This window comes from Apis cerana, linkage group LG13, assembly GCF_029169275.1.
Source record: "Apis cerana isolate GH-2021 linkage group LG13, AcerK_1.0, whole genome shotgun sequence".
In the NCBI taxonomy this organism is placed as follows: Eukaryota; Metazoa; Arthropoda; class Insecta; order Hymenoptera; family Apidae; genus Apis; species Apis cerana.
This window is the reverse complement of record NC_083864.1, coordinates 3,258,510-3,279,236: the sequence shown is the minus strand read 5'-3', so window position 1 is coordinate 3,279,236 and position 20,727 is coordinate 3,258,510. Positions and strand designations below refer to the sequence as shown.

Genomic DNA, 20,727 nt, shown 5'->3' with positions numbered 1-20,727 from the left:
TAAAACATCCCTTTTCTCGCTTCGTCCCCTGTAACAACGCGTACGAGGTGGTGGAGTGGATCGCGCCACTTTTGTGGCCCGATCGCACGCGATCTACGCATCATCGTCTCCTCGAATCGTGGGGGAGGGGATTGCCGCCGATAATGTCTCGCTGTTCCGCGAAATATTTGTTCCCCGATTAGAACTTGTATCGATCCTCGAGCACGACACAGCTACGTGTGATGGAAAAGTTTAACCGGTTCGAAAGAATTACGGCAAACATTGTTCATTGAACCCATAAGATTCTCGTTCTGGCGATGTCTCATCCAGAGAGAGAGAGAGAGAGAGAGAGAGATATTTCGTCGATGGGAAGAAATCTTACTCGAATATATCATAAATCGTTATGATTTGGAAGCGGAATATAAAATTTAGATATTTACGGCAGTTGTACGCCATTGCAAGTAACGGACGTTTTTAGAAAATTATGGAACGTTAAAGACGATGGCTGACGACGGAGGCATTACGCGCAAATTGGCCGCGGAAGAGATGGCTTCTTCCTCGTCCCGGCAAACGAAGAGACGAAGAGCGGTTATGAATGGGCCGCGATTAGACGGTCGCCTCGCCACAGTGGCGCCTCGATTCTCTTCCATTATGGAAAATTAGGACCTAATACCGAAGCCGAATACCGCGTCCGTTTCTACGCCGTCCATTGGCGTAGTTAACCGGTTAACCGTGGACGCCGATCCGTAATCGTATCAATCTACGTTAACGCGGTAACGAGGTGACCGGCTGTTGAAAAAGACGATCGATACGCCAATGGGAGGAACGGTCGTAATAGACCCGCGTTCCTCGTTTCTTGAAATTTCATCCATCATATATACGGAGACCGGTTGATACCGGCCCGGTCGATAACATTTGAAATTCAAACTCCTCGATTAAAATCACATTAGACGCTCGTAAGACGGTATGCCGTGATCTTTTTGCGTTCCCTTTGCATGAATCTCCTCAACAAGGTCATAATGCTTCGGATCCAACCATTCGCTCGTTCGAACGGTCGCAAATGTCGTTGTAGATTAAGCGATAATTTATTTCGCGTGGCAAAAAGTCGATCGAGATCCGCGCGCGCTTTTTCTCCTCGCAGTTACCGCGGTCGCGATAAGTAGAACGAGACGTGTCCGGCCAGACGCGTGTCCGTATTCCCTTTGTATTCGCGACACTCGTCGCCGTCCCCTCGATTCGCGTCACAATCAGAAGAAAAATAACTCGTATCGCTCGTATACTATTTCGTATACGTACGGATCTAACGAATAAAAAAAAAAGAAAAGAAAAGAAAAGAAAAGGATACCGTGTCAAATCTCGGATACGGCGAGAAAAGAGAAAAAAAGAAAACTTTGTTTCCACGCAGAACGGCTCGATTCGATTTGTATATCAATTACCCGGTCGATGAACTTTGCCCGTTTCGCCCGGTATCGGATAGTGGCATGTCGGTATTTAAATACGCGCATACCGTTACGTCAAAACATCGAGGCCCGCAAGTTAATACGACAACTTGGGGTCACGTAAGCCCTCGGTTGGAACGGGAGAAAAACAAGGGAGAAAGAAAGAAAGGAAGGAAGGAAGGAAGGAAGGAAGGAAGGAAGGAAGGAAGGAAGAGGGAAAGGGCAAAACGTGGAAAGTCCATGGACGGGAAACGACGAGAGAGGGCACCACCAAAGTCGTCGTACGCGTGCCTCCACTCCGTGGCGGCGTTGTGCGCGCGCATTTCACGGTTAAATTATCGAGGAGTGGGGAGGAGGCTAGGATCGCGGCTGCAACGATGCAAGCGAGACAAGAGATTGGGCGAGAGGGGAGGGCGAAGGATAGATAGAGTTGTGGAGGGGAGCGGGACGGTGGAAGAGCGAGCGCGGGAGTGGTGGAGGGGAGTCGGAGGGGATAAATAAAGCGTGGAGGAAGCGGGGACGGCACAAGGGCGGTCAGGGGCGGCAACTGGGTTCTCCCCTTGGTTCCGCCCAACAGGCTCTGCCCCCTTTTTGCCCGGGGGCCGAAGTGGTGCTCGCTTCCCTACTACTACCATTCCCCTGTCTGGTCGGGGCAAAGCCGATCGGATAGCCGGCAGTCTGTCACGGGGCGAAGAACGGGAACCACGTTAACCGGTTTCCCCGACGTTCACGCAATCCGCAAACGTTTCAATCCGACCCGCTACGCTTTTTTATTCACCCGACGGCCGTGGGGACACGAGTTACACGGGGCCCCTCGACCAACTTTCTTCCTTCCTTCCTCCCTTCCGACTCGACGCCAAGTTTCTCGAATCTCGCTCGGTGAATCTCGCAAGTGAAAAAAAGAAAAAGAAAAACGAACAGTGTGCACGGAGAGAGAGAGAGAGGAAAAACTGCCTCCCCTTGGAGGAGGGAGGAACTCGTCCAACACCGTAGAAGAGGAGCGAAAAGGCCGGCAGGATTCCGCGAATCGTCGAATCTAGTCGTTGAGACGCGTCGTCAACTTGAGATGTTGACCGACATGACGCCGGCTGCGGCTGGTCAACTATATCCGCAGTTACAATCGATCGCCAAGTCGCCGGTGCACGGACATGTGGTGAGTCTCTCTCTCGAGCTTCATAAGCTTTCATAACCGCGAAAATCGGTTAGCGACGATCGCCGTAATTACGATCTGTATACGCTAACGTAGCAGGATCGTTGAACATCGTTTCGTGTATATATAAGTACGGGAAGAAGCACGACGTGAATCTCAACCGATTCCTACGATCTACGCGCTACGGTCGTTTAAAGGTCCGCCGCCAGGGGCAAGGGTAAGCTGTCAACCTCCGATCTCTCCCCAAGGCAAGGTCAATTACTCGACCTCCTCCCAGATAGGGATCTTAATCCGTCCCCCGCCAGGTAGGGCGTAGAACGAGCAGAGTAAGGATCTCATAGCTTAGGATCTCAGGTGCTACTGTTCGACTTGTCACCTTCCTGTCAAAGCCCTTTTTTCCACCGGTTCGATAAAATCTCGCCACCACTCGAGCCCGCAAATTAAGCTCGTTTCGGATACAATTTTCGGAGAGAGAACTGGAGATGGATAGGATCTCTTCAAGATATTCTCCCCTCCTCCTGTGGACCAGGTGCTCGAGAACGCGGTATCGTACGATTTCGTATCGCCTCGTATCTTTCACGAAGGACGCGTAGCGTTTCGCATTAGTGAGATATTGGCGCAGATGCAGGGCCGAGACTTGCCGTATATCCGCATTGTCGCTTTTGTACGACTCGTTGACATTGTCCGGACAGGGCGAGAGGGATCCTAGGAGAGGCTACCTGAGGCTACTCCTCGCATTATCGTGTTGCGCCGTTCTGTAATCCGACAGATTATCCGGGATGATCCATTCTGTTTTGACAGAAGCGACCAGTCTTCGTAGCCACGAACACTGTTTCGTCGGACGACGAAACGTCCGGCCGTCGTCTTTTGTGTGCCCTCTTTCTCTCTTTCTCTCTCTCTCTCTCTTTCTGCCGCAACACGTGTTCCCTCTCGCGGTCGCCCCGAACTTTTTATTTTATGACTCGGCAAGAAGGACGCCGCTGTTACCGTGGCCTCGGCTCCGATGATTTACGAGTCGATGTAAAAAGAAAGAAAAGAGAGGAAAAAAAGTAATTAAATCCTTGGCATCGAAAAAGAGACTCGCACGAATGTTAATTAAGTCGGCAGAGAGAACGTTTTCTGTTTCTGGTGTCGTCGTGTGTCGTGGCGAAAATTAATCTCGGAATGGAAATCCCTTCCCGCTGGACGTAACCGTTCTGAAATGGAGCGCGATGCGGATTTTTCTTTTTCTTTCTCTCTTTCTTCGTCCCGCCACGAAGAGACGGAATCAGAGACATTTAATCCGTCGCGTCGAGAATGTAACGAACGATTTACTTTTCTTTCACGGCCCTTCTTCTTCGCTCGCATCATTGAATCATCCGATCCCAATGTATCGAGTATCCTTGATATAATAGTTCTTACGCAAGGTTCTCAAGGGATCAAAGGGACTGGCATTTTACCTGCGCGCCCAAGGAGCCAATTATTTGTCTGCTCCTCTTTGTGCACCAAGAGGATCCACTTGACAGGATGCGTGGGACGGTAACACGATACCTACTTCCTCTCGTCACTCGATCCTTGCAAAGGACGAAGACGAACAAGACGCACACATACGTACATACAACTTAGGCTTGCGCAAACGGAGCATTTTTCCTTTACACGAATCCCTTCGTTTCCTTTTTTTCCCGAAATCTACCTATTTTTCCACGCGGTGTATTTCGTTCTCGTAAGAGTGGGCACGATTCGTTCGTGGAACTCGTAAAAACGGAGCAACGGATGGATAGATATTTCTATGGATTGCCCGCGATGATTAATTAATCGGGCGACGACGGAATTTTTTCTTTTCTTTTCTTCCCTTTTTCTCTTTTTATCGACAATTCGAGCTATAAGTAAGCAATCCAACCGGGTGACTAAGTCGCCCGTTTCGCCTCGAGGATCGATCTCGACTTTATTTCGATCACGATATATACAACACGGCATCGATCGCGACGGGAATCGAGCATCGCGATGAATTTTCTTTATTATTTATTCACGTACGCGACGATACACCGCGAGATATCGCCGCGACCCGTCGCCCGTCGCCCTTCGTCACGAATTTTCTTTCTCGCTTCGCGGAGAGACAGGTATCCTTATTTCGACTCGCGAAAATTATCGAACAAGAAAGGACGGGGAGGGAAGAGATCAGCGAGCAACTTCGCTCCACTTCACTTCCAACGCTGGTAATCCGATAATCCGATTCGTAGGGTAAAAGTGTCCTTTTTAAGCGACGCCCCGTTGACATTTTCATGGACGACAATGGACTGCGAACGGGCGCTGCGGAGTGCACCGTTTGTCGCAAAAATACGGCCGTGCATCGGGGGAACGGAGGGGCCCAGGGGCCTTTTTACGCGGCCCTAAGAGGATTTACCTGCGTGCAACGAGGACGTGTCACTCCAATTTGTCATTTCCGGCGACGAATTTCCCGGAAAATTTCTCTCTCTCCGTCCGGCTTTGTCTTTGCCCCCGGGAACAAAGTTGCCGGAGTGTTATTCGAGCGTCCATCCCCTCGATCGAGGGGACGGGGGGAAAAGGTGTAGGCACGATGACAAAAATCCCTGCCGATTCCGTCGTCACGCCTACCGAGCTTTTAATGGAATCGTTTTCGCCGCACTCGTTGGACGTTAAACACCCTTTCGACGAGCAAAACTCGTTGGAAACGCAACCAACCGGTCGGACGTGGCAGATGTTCCTCCGTCGGGGTGACAACATGGCCGCTCGTCTTGGAAAAACCGTTCCTTTTTTTCTTCTTCTTCTTCCGCCGTATGATCGATCAATTTTACCCCCTCCCTGTCCCCGTCCTTTGTCCACACGTTTTTTTCCACCTTCTTCCCCTTTCGCGTTTAGTTACGCGCGTTTAGTCACGTTCAGTTTGCAAACCGACAACAATTCTCGATACTTACTCGCTATATACCAGCCATATATTATCGTGTGTCGCCGGTGTGCAATAGGTCGTTTTCATAGGTCGTTTAACGACGTTGGCCGAGCTCTTTATAGCGAGTTAGAGACGAATTAGAGAGTGGATGGATTTTCCATCGCGGGGAGGGGGGCGGGCAGGGGGAGAGATTGCGGCGGCAACTAGGCAGCAGTCGCTGAAAGCGAACGAAGCGTAAGATATTCATTACGGTGCACGGCCGGCTTTCATTAAACGGTCAAAGATGCAATTTCATAGGCTCGGTTTAGTAGGGGGTGTATTATACTCGCGGGTAAAATGCACGTACGCAAGTTGGCCGGCATAGTTATCGTGGAAGGTTCGATAATTGAAAACCGTAACCACCTCCCCCTCCCTCCAACCCTGCTCGATCCGCGTGCGTTCCCTATAGGCAGCGCGAGAGTCAGTACCTCGAATTATCGGTCATTATTCCCTCCCCCCTAGATACCTAGGTCCTCCTCGACGGAATTATTCATCGAATGGAAGAAACGTGGAATTCCTTCTACTTCTTGTTCTCCACTGTTTGAACTTTTCCAATGGTGGGGAAGGGGGGAGGTGATTAAATGCCCTTGTATCTCGAGAGTAGAACTGGAATATCCGGGAATATCGCGAGGACGGATTCGTGACGACGACTATGTCTGTCGTACGGCGTGGCTCCTCCTAGTCGAGAGTGCAATTTGGTGGAGATGGTTGTGCGTGTGTGCCTTCCAATCCTCGACCATCATCCATCCATATAGCTCCAAGGTTCGATAATTGAAAACCCAAGACATCTCTCTCTCTCTCCCTCCCTCCCTCTCTCTCTAGATGTTGCATCGTTGTAAACAATATCGTAGAGCGCGCACGAGCCTCCACGACGAGATGGTACACGTCGAATTACCGGCCATTATCGTGACGTATCATCGCGTCATTCACCGGACCGGATGATGGGAAAAGATGAACAATACTCGAACACCTCGAGGCGCGGTTAAAGCGGAGGAGACTCGATTATCAACTCGACTCGATTCTATTAACCCGACTACTTTCCACCGTTAAACACAATGCAACGTTTCTTCTCCTTTCCCTTTCCTTCCTTTTCTCCACCCACAGCGTGAAATCGCGGTCGCCGCGTTTAAACGATACAACGTCCTGTTAGAGGAGGTTGCTTCCCTCGATTCTTCGATCATCGTACACGAGACAACGCTTCTATTCCGAACACCTCGATCGTCTCTCTTCCTCTCGATTCACGAGGGGGGAGAAGCGTGGCAACAGCAGGGATCCCCCGCAGGGGTGCCAAACTCCCGCCGAGCCGGAACCAAAATACCAAACGTTGGCTTATTCGTCCATCGAGGGCCCCGATGATTTATCGACTGCCTATTATACGTCCCATCGACCCTGCGCGAATTTCTTTCTTTTTTTAACGCGCGTGCATAGCGCGGGCAAGGAGAGGTTTAAGGGAGAGCCGAGAGCCAATGATGATTGCCTCGTTTCCGCGAAATTAATTGACGAGACAATCCAGTCTCTCCGCGACGGAGGGGGGCAACGAACCTTTCCAAGGCTTGGTAAAAAGCTTCCGGCACGAGATCCAGCGTCCAGGCCGCGATTTTCCCTTTAGCAAATGAATACGGCCGACTTGGAACTTGTTCGCGCCTCTCCCGTGAACGCCTCGATCGCGTGCTCTCGCCGTCAGGGCGAGAAAGACCGGGTTTTTCAGCAAGCGGCAGGGATAATTGGTTGGAGTTTACGTAGGAATGCCACAACCTCGAATCGATATCGAGTCGTCCCGAGGAAAATTATTTTATTACACGAAATGTAGAAATAATATCGTGCGAACAGCTGGTTCAACCGAAAACGTATCGAATCTTGGATCTTCCTTTGAATCAATGTTTGGCAACGATCCTTGCCAATCGACGATGATGTAACGCGTGAACCTCTGGATCCTCGATTTTAATTTCCTTGAACGAAAATATCTCGCACGTCCGTTGTTGGCTTCGTTGGAAATTATCGATTACTCGATCGATTGTTTCGCATCGGGCGGACAGATTTCCAAACCGCGTATCGCGCGATCGTTGCGTAAGTCGAGCGACTCGAAGGAGAAACCGGAACAGCCTCGAACGGGATCGGTTCAATTTTCTTCGTTTCACTCTCCTTGGATAATTTGCATTTCGACGCCCACGCTCTTATCTCTCCTCCCTCCTTTAAAGCGTTGCGTAAACGATTTTAGGAATCCGACAGCGTGTTTTTATCTCGTTTTATCGTACACATATATGTGTGTGTGTTCGAGGAAGAAAAAACGCGCGACGAGAGGCGACTGTTACAACGACCATGAATTTTTATGGAGGGGAAAACGGTTTCCAAGTTTTCATGGGAATGGTGGATGGCAATAAATCTCGCGGCAGCAACGCCTTTCTCTTTAAGAAAGAACTGGATCCTCGTCGCGATTCTTGCCTTGCTTATCTTGTACTCCGCGATCTCCCGAATAGGATATATCCAAATATATTGTTCTCCGTTTCTCTCTCTCTATATATATATGTATAAAAATATCTCTCTCCGTGTACGATAATTTATTTACGAGTTCGAAGGAGGGGCCGAATATAGAGCGACCGCAGCATCAGCTCCCACGGTCGCCCACTAAATCGCGAAACAATAAATCTGGGCGCGGAGTCACCCTCTTTATGGGCCTCTTATACGGGGATGATGCCCTCAGGGGGTGGCCTAATATGTCACAGTCTGTTGCAGCGATCTCTCCGTTACGGGCCATCGTCGAGGGGACGCGAGGGTGGATCCGCGATTTCTGAGGGTTCACGAGGGGTTGGATACGCTTCTAATGGACTGATTCAATACCGGCTATATCTGATAAACCGATCCACGGCATCCACGCGATTCTTCGCCGATCGAATTAAACGGATCGTCGTTTTTTCAATTCGCTTAGGGTAATCGACACCCCTTTGCGAATTACGTCCATGTGTATATATGTATATATATAGAGAGAGAGAGCTTGGATAATTTTTGATAATGGATCAAAGTACACGTGAATAGAAGCATTCGAGAGATTACGTGATCGTAGGAGTTTTGTCAACGCGTTTACTCTTTCTCCTCTTCCTTTTTTTAACAACAACACAATGCGTGACACACAAGAGCGTGGAACCCGACCGACTGTTTAACCGCGCTATCGCTTGGAAAATCGTGATCGTTACAAACGAAACATGACAGGTGAAAAGTTATTTTATAATCTTCGCCCCGGTTAACGGGTGGCGATTTGCATAATCCCGGGAACGCGAGCCAAAAAAGCCGTAGGAAAAGCGCGCTCGTGCACGCGCTTGCGTATACGATGAATTTACGATACGGAAGCACGATACGATGAAGCCATAAATTCGCGCGGTTCCTCGCGAGGAAGACACGCGAGGCCAATTTCGAGGCGCGGATCAATTCCCTTTCACGCTTGAATCTTTCATTAACCGCCTTCATTGACTGCCCCGTCACCCATATTACTCGAGAAAAAAAAGTTTTCATCCAGTGAGTGGAAAGGATGTGATAAAAAACTATCGGATAAAAGTAAATACAAAAGTTTTTAAAACAATTATTTAGAATGTAGTAGAAACTGTAATATATTCGAAGAAACTCTCTTACCCGTTTAATGGATCGTGTAAACAGAATTCAAGATTTATGGAATATTTTATATTTCGAAGGATTGCTACGTACGATTCGTTAAGACGTGCAACTCTTCCAGTTTTTAATAATAATTATATACACATTCGACAAATTCCAACCGTGGCGAGGACCTCATCAACACGATGATGGAAACGAATCTATAAGGAGTACCCAGCTTTGCGAAGGTGTTAATAGAAAGGCACCGTTCCAATAGAAAAATAGAATTCAAGATTTATGGAATATTTTATATTTCGAAGGATTGCTACGTACGATTCGTTAAGACGTGCAACTCTTCCAGTTTTTAATAATAATTATATATACATTCGAGAAATTCCAACCGTGGCGAGGACCTCAGCAACACGATGATGGAAACGAATCTATAAAGAGTACCCAGCTTTGCGAAGGTGTTAATAGAAAGGCACCGTTCCAATTAATAATCGAAATATAGTTCCGCCTCCGAGAGGAATGAATAACGCGTCTAACTAGATTAAAAAAGGAAAAGCAGAAAATCAGCGCGATGAGTTATGCGGACGGCGCGGAGTGGAGAGGAAATTAAACGGTTCTTTAGCGGTTTCTAACTGGCCACGTTTCGCGCGCGTAATACCTATGGTCGTTACGCGTATATAACTCGCAGCGCGGAGAAAGCGCGCCGTGACCACCGCCATCTTTTCCTCCCTCTCTCCTCTTCCTCTCGTCCACTCTCTTGGAGATTTTTAAGAAGCGCGACCTTTTCCACCTTTTCCAATTTCGACTCGCAACGACGAAAGTTGGAAGTGGAAGGGATCGAGGGAGAATCATTCGCCTTGTCGAAGCTGGTTTCGATCGTTTACCTCTTCCTTTTTTTTTTTTTCTCCTTGTGATTGGATCCCCGGCTCGGAGAGGCTGCTGCACACCTGCGAGATGAACGGGTTCACGGGTTTCAGGGAAGGGTGATTTAGCGGCGGTTTGTTGGCTCGGTCAGCAACGCTTTGGAAAGTTAGATTCGTGTATTACACCGGCGCGCGTGTGTACACACGAGAGGTTTCAACCTTCCCCGCCGAAGTGTGAACGGAATCTATCTGGATATCTAGATTGAAGTTATTGAAAATGTTAAAACGGTCCCGTTTCTTAAGAATCGAAGGGGGTGACGTTAATTCAATTGGCTCGGTAGGATGCGGGTTCGTTAGGGTTAATTTTCGAGAAGAATCGAGGATTTCTGTTTCGAGGGGGAGACAGGTGTGCGAGGATGGATTCGTAATGGAGCACGCTCGGTTGATATGTCGGGCAAGACGTGCCGTTCCGCCGAGGAAGAGGGCCGAGAGAAGGCCGGTACGAATGGAAGGACGTAAGGAAGCCGTATCGCCAGTTTAGCCTCGCCGGATCCATTTAGATTTAGCCAGTGTGTTAGGTGTTTACGAGTTTTTAATTGAACGTAAATATTCGCAGGTGCATTCCCTTGGAACCGCTCCTTCGCGCAGATTCCCAGCCTCAATTACGAGCTCGTATGTGTACGTATATACATGTATATGTATATATCGGGTGTATCTCGGTTTCAATGTAACCTTCCGCCGTAAAAGGAGCACTTAGGCCGTTAGAAGTATGCCGCTCGGTGTAAATTTATCGTTGGCGAATTTCGCCAAGTACCGTTCGTTTAACCGGCCTCCGCGCGACTCGTAAAATCCTGCCGCGACTAAATTACCACTAGCCGACTTCTCTCTTCCTATCGTTTCGTAAATAAAATAAAGAATATGAAGGGCGGGTGGGCCCGGTGTGTGGCCATCGTGGCGAATTTTCGACTCGTTTCGAGGCTACGAAGGAAGCAAAAGTTCGATTTCAAAGGATGGATCGATCGTTTTCGAATCGGATAGAGAGTAGTCGCATTTAATTTTTGGGAGCTAAGATTTGGAAGCTGGCAGCGTTGTTGGATTCGATCGATTTCGAAGAATGGAAATGGCAATTTTTGCCTGCGCGAGAGTTGAAAAGGTTCATCCATCATATCGACGTCGATGGAGCCAGATGTTGCGCTTCGTGTCGACATCTCGTGTCCTTGATGGACGTATTCCTCTCCCCCCTCCCCCAAGAAAGTTTACGCGGAATTTTTCGTTCTCCTCCCTGGAACCTTCATCGAACCTTTCATCCTCGCCCGGGATCATTTAAATGCTAATATTCGGTTTAATTTATCGTCCGTATCGATTTCGTTCCTCGGCTGTCCTCGCTGTGACGCTATTTACTTATAACTGTGGGTAATTGAAAGAAAGCCGCCGACCGGGACCACCGTGCCGGCGACCACGATAAAACTTGAAATATACAGGGACGATGGGGGAGGGGAAGGAGGAGTGTAGCTTTCGGTAGGCTGATCTAGGAGACGAATAATATATCGAACGATATATGGTGGAACCTACCTGGCCAAACAATAACGACAAACTTACGATCCCCCGCCTCCCTCCTCGTCGCGGTAAGAACGTGGACGCGAAAGATGTTTGAACGAATGGCGTGGAAAATATTATCATTATGGCCGACCCGTCTTTGAAATATATATATATATAGGCGGATCGAGGCGAAACTCGTAAGAAATTACGGAAATTAAACACCGAGTTTTCTTGTTAGAAACGATCTTCGTAATAGATCGCGTCGAAAGGAGAATTTTCGTATTTTACTTAATCACAAGGTTTTATAATTTGAACTTTTTTCAGATCTCGGATAGTTTGTTGGCGAAGAAAGAGAAAAATATTCGGTTATTTATTCGTTTGAAATAATTATCATCCCGTAAGATGACTTGGATCGAGGGGTACTGTGGAAGTTTCCAAATCCCTGTTACATAAATATCCTGTTAACAGAGTCAAATTCAATTGCGTGCTCGACTCCGTTTACTTTTTACTCGTTTCCACGCTTCCCCTTCGCGAAAGAGCGAAATCGATCGATCGAGAATAAGAGGAGGTCACCTTTTCTCAAAATTAGAGGCGTTCTAAGATAGATCGGACGATAGATCCACGACTCTCGGCCGCTAATTGGCTGCAGAATTTTATGTACACCGCTAAATTACTCGATGCAAATGCGCCGACTTCCGTCCCCCCGCCTCTCCCCCGGCTAATAATTCGAAGCTGAAGCACGCGCGACAGAACGGCCGCTTGGCCGCTCCTACCCGTAACAGATTTACGCCGGCTCATTACCCTAATGAAGACGTAACGGGTGAAAAACGAGCAACCATTTTTGCCGAAAAGCGATAATTGCTTCATTCGCGAGAGAGAGGGAGGGGGGAGTACTGCTGCGCTTCGTGGAAACGGGATTTCACTCCTTTATCTTTCTTTCTCTTTGGAGGAGAGGATCTCGGCTCTTCATAGTTTCGACCTCTCTTACATTTTGCACTCGCACCCGCTGCTGTTGTATTTCTGAACTTCGAATCGTGGGCACTTTTTTGAAACTCGGACGAGTGAATAGTTGCTAGCTAGAATTGAACAGCTTTTCCCCTAATTCCTTCTGCGGCTTCTGAGAGAGATCTCAGGAAGCTACGATCCAAATCGCTGGAGGCGAAAGGAAAGGGGGCCCGAGACAGGGTTGGGCGCGTTTCGTTGGGTGAAGCACGGTCAACCCTAGAGAACGAACGACGCTAACTCGACGAATTATAACAAACTTGTAACGCGATATTACCCGCTTAATATTCCCCACGGCTGAGGATGACAGATTTACGAGTGCTAATGATTCGGTAGCCGGTTATCCTTTCCCCTCCCTCCTTCTCGATCGTTTCGCAGGATCGAGATCGATCGTTGCCCCTTGCTCTTGCCCTTCGTCCCACTCCTCCTCCTCCTCCTCCTCCTCCTCTTCTTCTTCTTCTTCTTCTTCTTCTTCTTCTTCGTGCTCTCCGTACCCGGAAATCATTAGGTCCCAAGGTCCCGAAATTTGAAATTTGTCGAGGAAGGCCTGTGAGAAAAGCAAATGGTGGCGAGGAGGAGAAAGGAGGAGAAAGGAAGGAGACGAGGCAGCTCGATAGCCGAATAAATTTGGGTAGCTCCCTGTTTTGGCCCCGGGGCCACGAGGTAGAGGTTTCTCGGACGATCGGCCCTTTCGTAAGCGCGGGGACGAAGGGCGGAAAAGAGAGGCGCGCTCTCTCACGGATGGATTTAATTAAAAAACATAATTTAGAAGGAGGGAGGATAACAGGTAGCTCTGCTCGCTGGGAACCACGCTCGCTCTCTCCCCTTCCCCCTCCTCATGAATAAAATTATTAATCCCCGGAGAAAACTTTCTAACGCTCCTTCTTTTCCCGATACGCGAACCAACTCGAAATTCGTAGGACTCGAAATTCGTCGGAAGGGATCCGTTGTTAATTAGGATTCTCTTGTCTCGAGCGCGCGGTGTACACTCGTGAAACGCTTTTCACTCGGCGACGATTGAAAGATCGAAGGAAAGATGAAAGAAACGTTTCCGTGATCCGGAGAGGTGGAAGAATATAAATAAAACCGGTGGCACCGGTGAGGCTCTCGAAAGCGGTTTTATCGAGGCGAGCGTGCGTGTTGCATGCGGTTGCATGCAAAGGCCGATAAACAAATAATTAGCATTAGAAACGAGGCACGGTATCGCGGCCGATCTCCGCCCGTCACGTCATCCCAAAGGGACGGCGCATCGAAGCGGATCAACCGGCCCATTCCGCGGCCCGCATACGCGCCGGCAATTAAACGAGAAAATACGAGAAAATCTGCACGACGATGCCCCATTTCAATTCAATATCTCCGCCGGCTTTTTATTTTATCCTTCCTTTCCTTCTTTCTTTTTACACGTATCTCGAAATCGATATCGTTCCCTTTGGATGAAGAAGAAATTGCGCAATTTCGAGGATGTGTTCTGGCCACCGCTGGATGCGCAGGTGGATCCAGCGCGGCTCGAAGGCAGGTGGCGAAGAGAAAGGGAGAGAGATTTTCTACTTTACCACCTTAATTTTGTCGCCTCGAGACCATCCCGAAAGTTTCGCGTTTGTTAACGAGAGAGGTCTCTATTTGCGGTGGAGGCAAAACGCAGAGACGTCGGATGCGGTTCGCCGCACGCCCAGTCGGATCGACGCCCTCCCCTACGGTTCACCTACGTTCGCACCCTCGTTCAACGGACCGTTGCGCGAGCCGCGTCGCCTCAGCTGTCGTGGCTGTGGCTTCTGCTCCGACACCCACCGATTCTCCCTCTCTCTTCCTCGCTCGCGTGCTCCTCGTCGACCCTCTCGACCGTTGGTCGAGAATATTTCGTTGTTTGCTCGCCTCGATCTCGGCTCTGCTGGTGGAGTCTTGTCGAGTGAACGTAATGGATCCAATTCGTCTCACCAGAGACCCGAATTCGACACGCGTCCTCGATCCGCTCGATCGTAAGATTCGAAGGAATCGAGTTTGTTCGAACCGAGAAGGTGGAATCGGGACGAGAAACTGTTTCGCCCGCTCGTTTGCCGGAACTTTACGACGACGGGGGAAGGTGTTGCGGTGTCGGTCGGCGTTACGTTGTTCTCGGAAGATGGGCCGGGGAGGGAGATGCTGGCTCGGTTTTAATTTATGCGCGGCACAACCGAAGGCGTTATTAGTCGTAGCTGGCTAGGATGGGCGTGACGTCACGCGGCTAAAACAAAGGATCCTAGGCCTTTGTGCCAAGCCTACGACGCCTCTCTTTCAACCGTGCCGACAGCATTAAGGCCGAGGCCCTCGCGCTTTCCTCCTCGCTCGATCGACGGAGCCAGGCCCTCTGTCGTCGTCCTCGCGCGTCGACGAGCATGCATAAAACATAAAACGGCTCGTGTGCACGATCGAAAGACGACGAGCAGCTAAGCAGACGACGACGACGACGACGAGCGAGCGAGCGAGTTTCTCCTCGACTCGAAGGCGCCGCAACGTTTCTACGCGTAATTACAGAGCGGTCCCTTGTTGCTCGCTGCTGCTAATATCGCCCTCGATTAATAACCTGCGAACATCCCGTTTTCCACCCGGGATGAAATCGAAGCGAAATCGGGTAATAATAATCTCGTTTCCGAGGATTGTCCCGAAACCTACATATCCGACCTATATATACATATCGTCCCTAAGTGGAACCAACTTTTTCTCGCGGCGGTCGTCGTCGCGCCCTCGAGCGAGGGTATAGAGCGAAGAAAGGGGAGAGGGAGAGCGGGCTAATTGAGAGACGTCGTTGTCTCCACCAGGCCACTGTCATATCGTTCCGCCGGATCAATACGTAGCCTACCTACAACCTGCACTCACGAACTCGAGGAGGGCGTGGCTCGTACACCACCGGCCGAGAGATACCACTCTACCTCTCCCTCTCCCTCTCCCTCCCTTCCCTCCCCTTTGTTCGCCCGTTTTCTCGCCCCGGTCGTACGATCCACCCCTTTGGGGTGGAGGGAAGCGACGTTCGTTCCTGGAATGCGTTACGTTCGAGAGATGAGTGGATGGAAATTTTTGTTTCCATCGAAACGACGCTCTAACGAGGATAGAGGGGACCTCCAGTCGACGACCTCTCGAGGAAGAGAGACGGAGAGACGTACGTTTCCTTTCTTTTTTTTTTTTAAAAAGAGCGGAAAGGAGCGCTGCGACGTCGACCGCAAGCGTGGTTATTACCCTGGCAACCTTGCCCGAAGTTACAAGCACGGGGTGACCACGGGGATTGGTAGGGTATCTGTCTCTCTCCTTCTCTCTCCGTCGCTCTTTTGTCTCCACGCTCGAAGGGTGCGCGTTGTCTTCGGTTGGTGCAAGCTTGAACCGCGTGGGGGCGTGTCGCCTCGATGGCGCCGGCTGCTAATGGCTACGCGGCCCGCCAGACTTTAATTTCCTGCCGCTTCCGCGGACCCTTTCGCCTTTACCTTTCCACGTCCGAATCCGCTTCGGACCCTTCTTCCCAGCCTCCACCTCCTTTCGGTAGCCGCCGACCGCCCGTCTTTCCTCCTTCCTATCGACTCCGTGTCCAAGGTCATTTGCATTCCGACCGACTGCCGGCTCCGTCGCCGGGAAAACGCCTCGAAACGATTTTTACGCTCGTCGGATCAGGCTATCAGGCCGTTGTATCCGTGTGTGGATTGGATAACTTTCGCCAACGATCTCTTTCCTTTCTCTCTCTCTCGTTCCCTTTCGTCTCTCCTAGGATAGGAGCGGCAATTTAGTGTCATTATACACCCTTGGGCGAAGCGCAAGCGGTTTCTTTTCCTTCTTTTTCGGGGGAGGGGGAGGGAGGGAGAGCCGATTTTGAGCCGCGATTATGGACAGAGGATTTCGATATTACGAGGCCGAGTTACCTTGAGAAAGGCGTCTCAATCGGCCGAGCGATTTCGAGAGGGGCCGATACGTATATATATATACTCGCCTAATTCGCGAACCCCGACGAATTACCTCGTTATTATCGGGCTTGCGTAATCGTATCGAGGAAGAGCGGCCCTCGATTCTTCTCCCTTTTCTGTAGTAACACCTGCTCTGGGGTTACCACAACGCGTCCGCCTATGTAATAAAATGGATCGATCGACGGATCGAAGAATCCCTCTCCCTTGTTCTATCTCTCTCTCTCCTCGACCCGTCGTATCCCAGCATCGTAATGCGACCGGCTCGTTCTTTCTCGTTGCAGGATCATCCGGGTCTACGGGGTACACCGTTGGCGATGCTCGCAGCCCAGTGCAACAAATTGAGCAGCAAGAGCCCGCCACCGTTGGCGGACGCGGCGGTGGGCAAAGGGTTCCACCCGTGGAAGAAGAGCCCGCAGAGCAGCGGCAGCTCGCCCCAGCACTCTGCCGGGAGCGGAGGCGGAGGAGGAGGAGGTGGCGGGGGAGGGGGCGGCGGAGGAGGAGGCGGCGGCGGAGGATGCACGACGACGGGAGTGAGTCAGAGGCCGGCGGCTACGAGCAGCGCCGGAAGCACGAGCGGTGGCTACGCGAGAGCGCCGGTCACGTCGTGCGCGTCGACCGCGCCCCAATACGGCGGCGACCTGTACTTCCCGGGGACGGCGAGCGCCCAACCGGCCGGCGATCCTCACCATCATCAGAGCAGCCTGCTCGGTAAGGTGGAGGGAGCCACGTTGGGCTCGGTTTACGGCCGGCACCCGTACGAGTCGTGGCCGTTCAACGCGATGCCCGGCGCGACTCACGGCGGGATTAAAGCGAGCGACGGTTGGTGGGACGTGCACGGGGCCGCGACAGCCGGCGGGTGGCTCGACGTCGGCGGAACGGTCGGCGTCGGTGTCCACGCCGCCCAAATGGCCAACTACTCGGCCGACTACTCGACCAGCCTTGCCCTGGCCGGCAATCATTTGCTGACCACCGCGACCACCGCCGGCCACAATCTCCTTCAAGACACGTACAAATCGATGTTGCCGGGGGGGCCGCCCGGATTCGGCCTCCACCATCACGCGGCCGCGACGGCGAGCGCGAGCGCCGGTGCCGGTAGCCCCCAGGGGAGCGGCGGTGGCGTGGGCGTGGGGGCGGGCGGCGTCAGCCAGGCGCCCTCGCCCCGCTCCCAAAGACGGTACACAGGGCGCGCGACCTGCGACTGTCCCAATTGTCAAGAGGCCGAGAGGCTCGGCCCGGCCGGCGTGCATCTGAGGAAGAAGAACATCCACAGCTGCCACATACCCGGCTGCGGTAAGGTCTACGGGAAAACGTCGCATCTGAAGGCCCACTTACGGTGGCACACTGGTGAGCGACCGTTTGTTTGCAACTGGCTTTTCTGTGGCAAGCGGTTCACACGTTCGGATGAGTTGCAGCGGCACCTTCGAACCCACACCGGCGAAAAGAGATTCGCCTGCCCGGTCTGCAACAAGCGGTTCATGCGCAGCGACCATCTCGCGAAGCACGTCAAGACCCACAGCAGCAGCAGCAGCAGCAGCGGCAGCAAGGGCAAGGGGGGAGCGGGGAGCTCGTCGGCCGAGTCCTGCTCCGACAGCGAGGACAACGGGAGTCAGCAGAGTCCCACTTCCAGCTCGGTTCCGCCGCAGCCGCAGCCGCCGCCGCCGCCGCAGCAGCAGCAGCAGCAGCAGCAGCAACAGCAGCCAACGGCTCAGCAACAACAGCAGGGCCAACCGCCGGCTCAGCAACAGGCCCAGCAGCAGCAGCAGCAGCAACAGCAGCAGCAGGCTCTGGTGGCAGCGGCGGCGGCGGCGGCGGCGGCGGCAGCGGCAGCGGCGGTGGCGGCGGGCCAGGACACCACCAACAACACCACGTCCCAGACCACCACCACCACCACCCCCCTCGGCCACCAACCGACAACCCCCATGACCCCAATCCAGATGACCCCGCCACCTCTGACCCCACACCATCCCCACCACCCGCATCTCCCCCCGCTAATGCACCATCCGCATCATCACGCGGCCTCCGTCCCGGCGGCGGCCCACCACCCGCACGCGGGGATGAGCATGCACTGAGCCCGGTGGGGCCCGGAGCCGGCTGCGCTTCCTCTGCCGCCGCAACGGCCCTGGGCTCCCCCCTATCCTACCCCCTCAACCTGAACCTCGTCCAGAATCACCACCACCACCAGGCCATCAACCAGCCTCACCTCAACGCGACCTCCGCACCCCCCTCCGCACCCTCCCATCACCAGCACCATCAGCAACAGCAGCAACACCACCACCACCACCACCATCATCACCATCACCACCACCAACACCAACACCAACAGCACCACCAACACCAGCACCACTCGCGTCAGGCCAATTCCTATTCCGTGCAACAGAATCCTGGCACGCCGGGGACCGCGCAGACTCCCTCACCCTCGTCCCCCGCGCCTGTACATAGTCTCTAGGTTGACGCGTCGCGTCTCGTCCACCGTCTCTCTCTCTCTCTCTCTCTTTCTCTCTCTCTCTCTGTTTCTTTCCCCCTTTTCTTTTCGCGCCAGTGAAACTCCTCTCCTACCGTCGAATCGAATCGAATCGAATCGAATCGGGTGCGAATCTCGCACGCAAATTTTCGACTCTTGGTCGATTCGCTCTCTTTCTCTTTCTCTTTCTCTCGTCCTCCCCTTCTCCCCCTCTCCCTCCGCCTCCTCTCTCGGAAAGATTCGAGCCCGTCCCACGCACTCGAATCCACTTACCGTCGATACTTGTAAATACTTATACATAGCGCGTGAGAAAAAGATATTATTATTATTATTATTATTATAATTATTATAATTATTATAATTATTATAATTATTATTATTATTATTATTATTATTATTGCATTAATTATGCGGTTTAATTTGTTAAGCGGTGTAAAGAAGAAGAAGAGGAAGAAGAAGAGGAAAAAAAAAAAAAGAAGTTAGATATACAAACGCACTGTCGCGCTGTACCATACACCGATAACACCTAAGTAGTTGTTACACACGTACATACATACACGTACGCGAGACACACACAGACACACACACACGTATCACACAATGCATACACGCGCGCGAGAAGAAAAGAAAAGAAAAGAGAAGAGAAGAGAAGAGAAGAGAAGAAAAGAGAAAAGGAGGGAAGAGAAGATCGATGAAAAACGAACGGAACGCGGGCGTCGTAGGTTGTCGTATCGTTCTCTCTCTCTCTGTCTCTCTATCTCTCTCTCTCTCTGTCTCTCTCTTTCTCTCTCCCTCTCCCTCTCCCGATATTTCGGAGAGAAATGCGTGCGACGAGGAAATCCCTCTCTCCCCCCGCCCCCCGACTCGACCGAACGCGGTCGCGTGTATACGCAGCAGGAATCGCGTGTATATACAGCATCCGGATTTCCCTCCGCGAAGCAGGCTCGAGACGTCGAAAATCTGGATTTCAGAAACGATTCGAGAAACTTGGATTCGAATATTACTTCGATCCCCGATATTTGAAACTATTGAACGAAACTATTTCTCTCGAAGGCGAAAACCAGATTCTCGCGAGCTGTCGATCTGCTCCTTTTTTCTGGATCTTGGATATCGCTATATTATGGATTAATTATTATGGATTAATTAATTAATCGATTAATTAATTAATTATTATCATTAATTATTATTAATAATTATTATTGATGTATTATTATAAAAAATTATAAATTCATTTTAAGAGAGATAAAAAGGAAAATAAACGATGCTTTTGTGAGTAACCGTGTGGTTCTGTCTCTCTCTCTCTCTCTCTCTCTCTCTCTCTAACGCAACTATTCGTGCTCTCCGCACTAAACTGTCCGTCATCCCTCGATTCTGCCTTAGCTCCGTTTGTCGTCGCTGCGACGCTTCTCTTTTGGATAACGGACCCGTCCGCTATCGAATCTCGCATTCCTTCGCTTTCTCGGCGACGGGACACAGGACGGACTGGATCGCCTCCACTCGACGATCGATAATAATAATAATGGGACGAAGTAAGTTCATCCCACGCGCTCGGTCGAGATATATTTGCCTCGTCTCCAACGAGACGAGAGAAATCAATCGTACGCGTGCATTTTGCATCAAAATTATTTATTAACCGCCTCCTTTGTCGGTTCGCGAACGAGATCGCCTCTCTTCTTCCTCCCCTCGATGTGATTAACCCGAAAAGGCTTTTTATCCGTCCACCTCCCCGACGTATAACGCGCTCCTGTTGGCCTATTTTCCTTCCAAAGCGGTCCAAAGGTATCGGTCGAGCGCTCGGCTTCGTTATTACCGAGGATGACTCGGCGGCACCGACTCCCGGCCGGACCCTTTCCT

The 20,727-nt window shown here is 51.2% G+C and overlaps 1 protein-coding gene across 4 annotated transcripts in view; it reads left to right on the top strand.

The window, feature by feature from the left end:
• LOC133667153 (transcription factor Sp9) overlaps nucleotides 1-20,150 on the top strand; it is a 65,513-nt gene extending 45,363 nt beyond the window's left edge. For 2 of the 4 annotated variants that reach the window (XM_062083566.1, XM_062083564.1), the window contains exons 2-3: nucleotides 16,694-17,756; nucleotides 17,825-20,150. In XM_062083566.1, the coding sequence (XP_061939550.1) occupies nucleotides 16,727-17,756; nucleotides 17,825-18,858 (2,064 nt within the window). In that variant the 5' untranslated portion in view covers nucleotides 16,694-16,726 and the 3' untranslated portion in view covers nucleotides 18,859-20,150. Of the gene's footprint in view, nucleotides 1-1,904; nucleotides 2,572-16,693 lie in introns of those variants that run through there. The other 2 variants (XM_062083565.1, XM_062083567.1) reach the window with 2 other exon arrangements.
• Nucleotides 20,151-20,727: the final 577 nt, after the last annotated feature.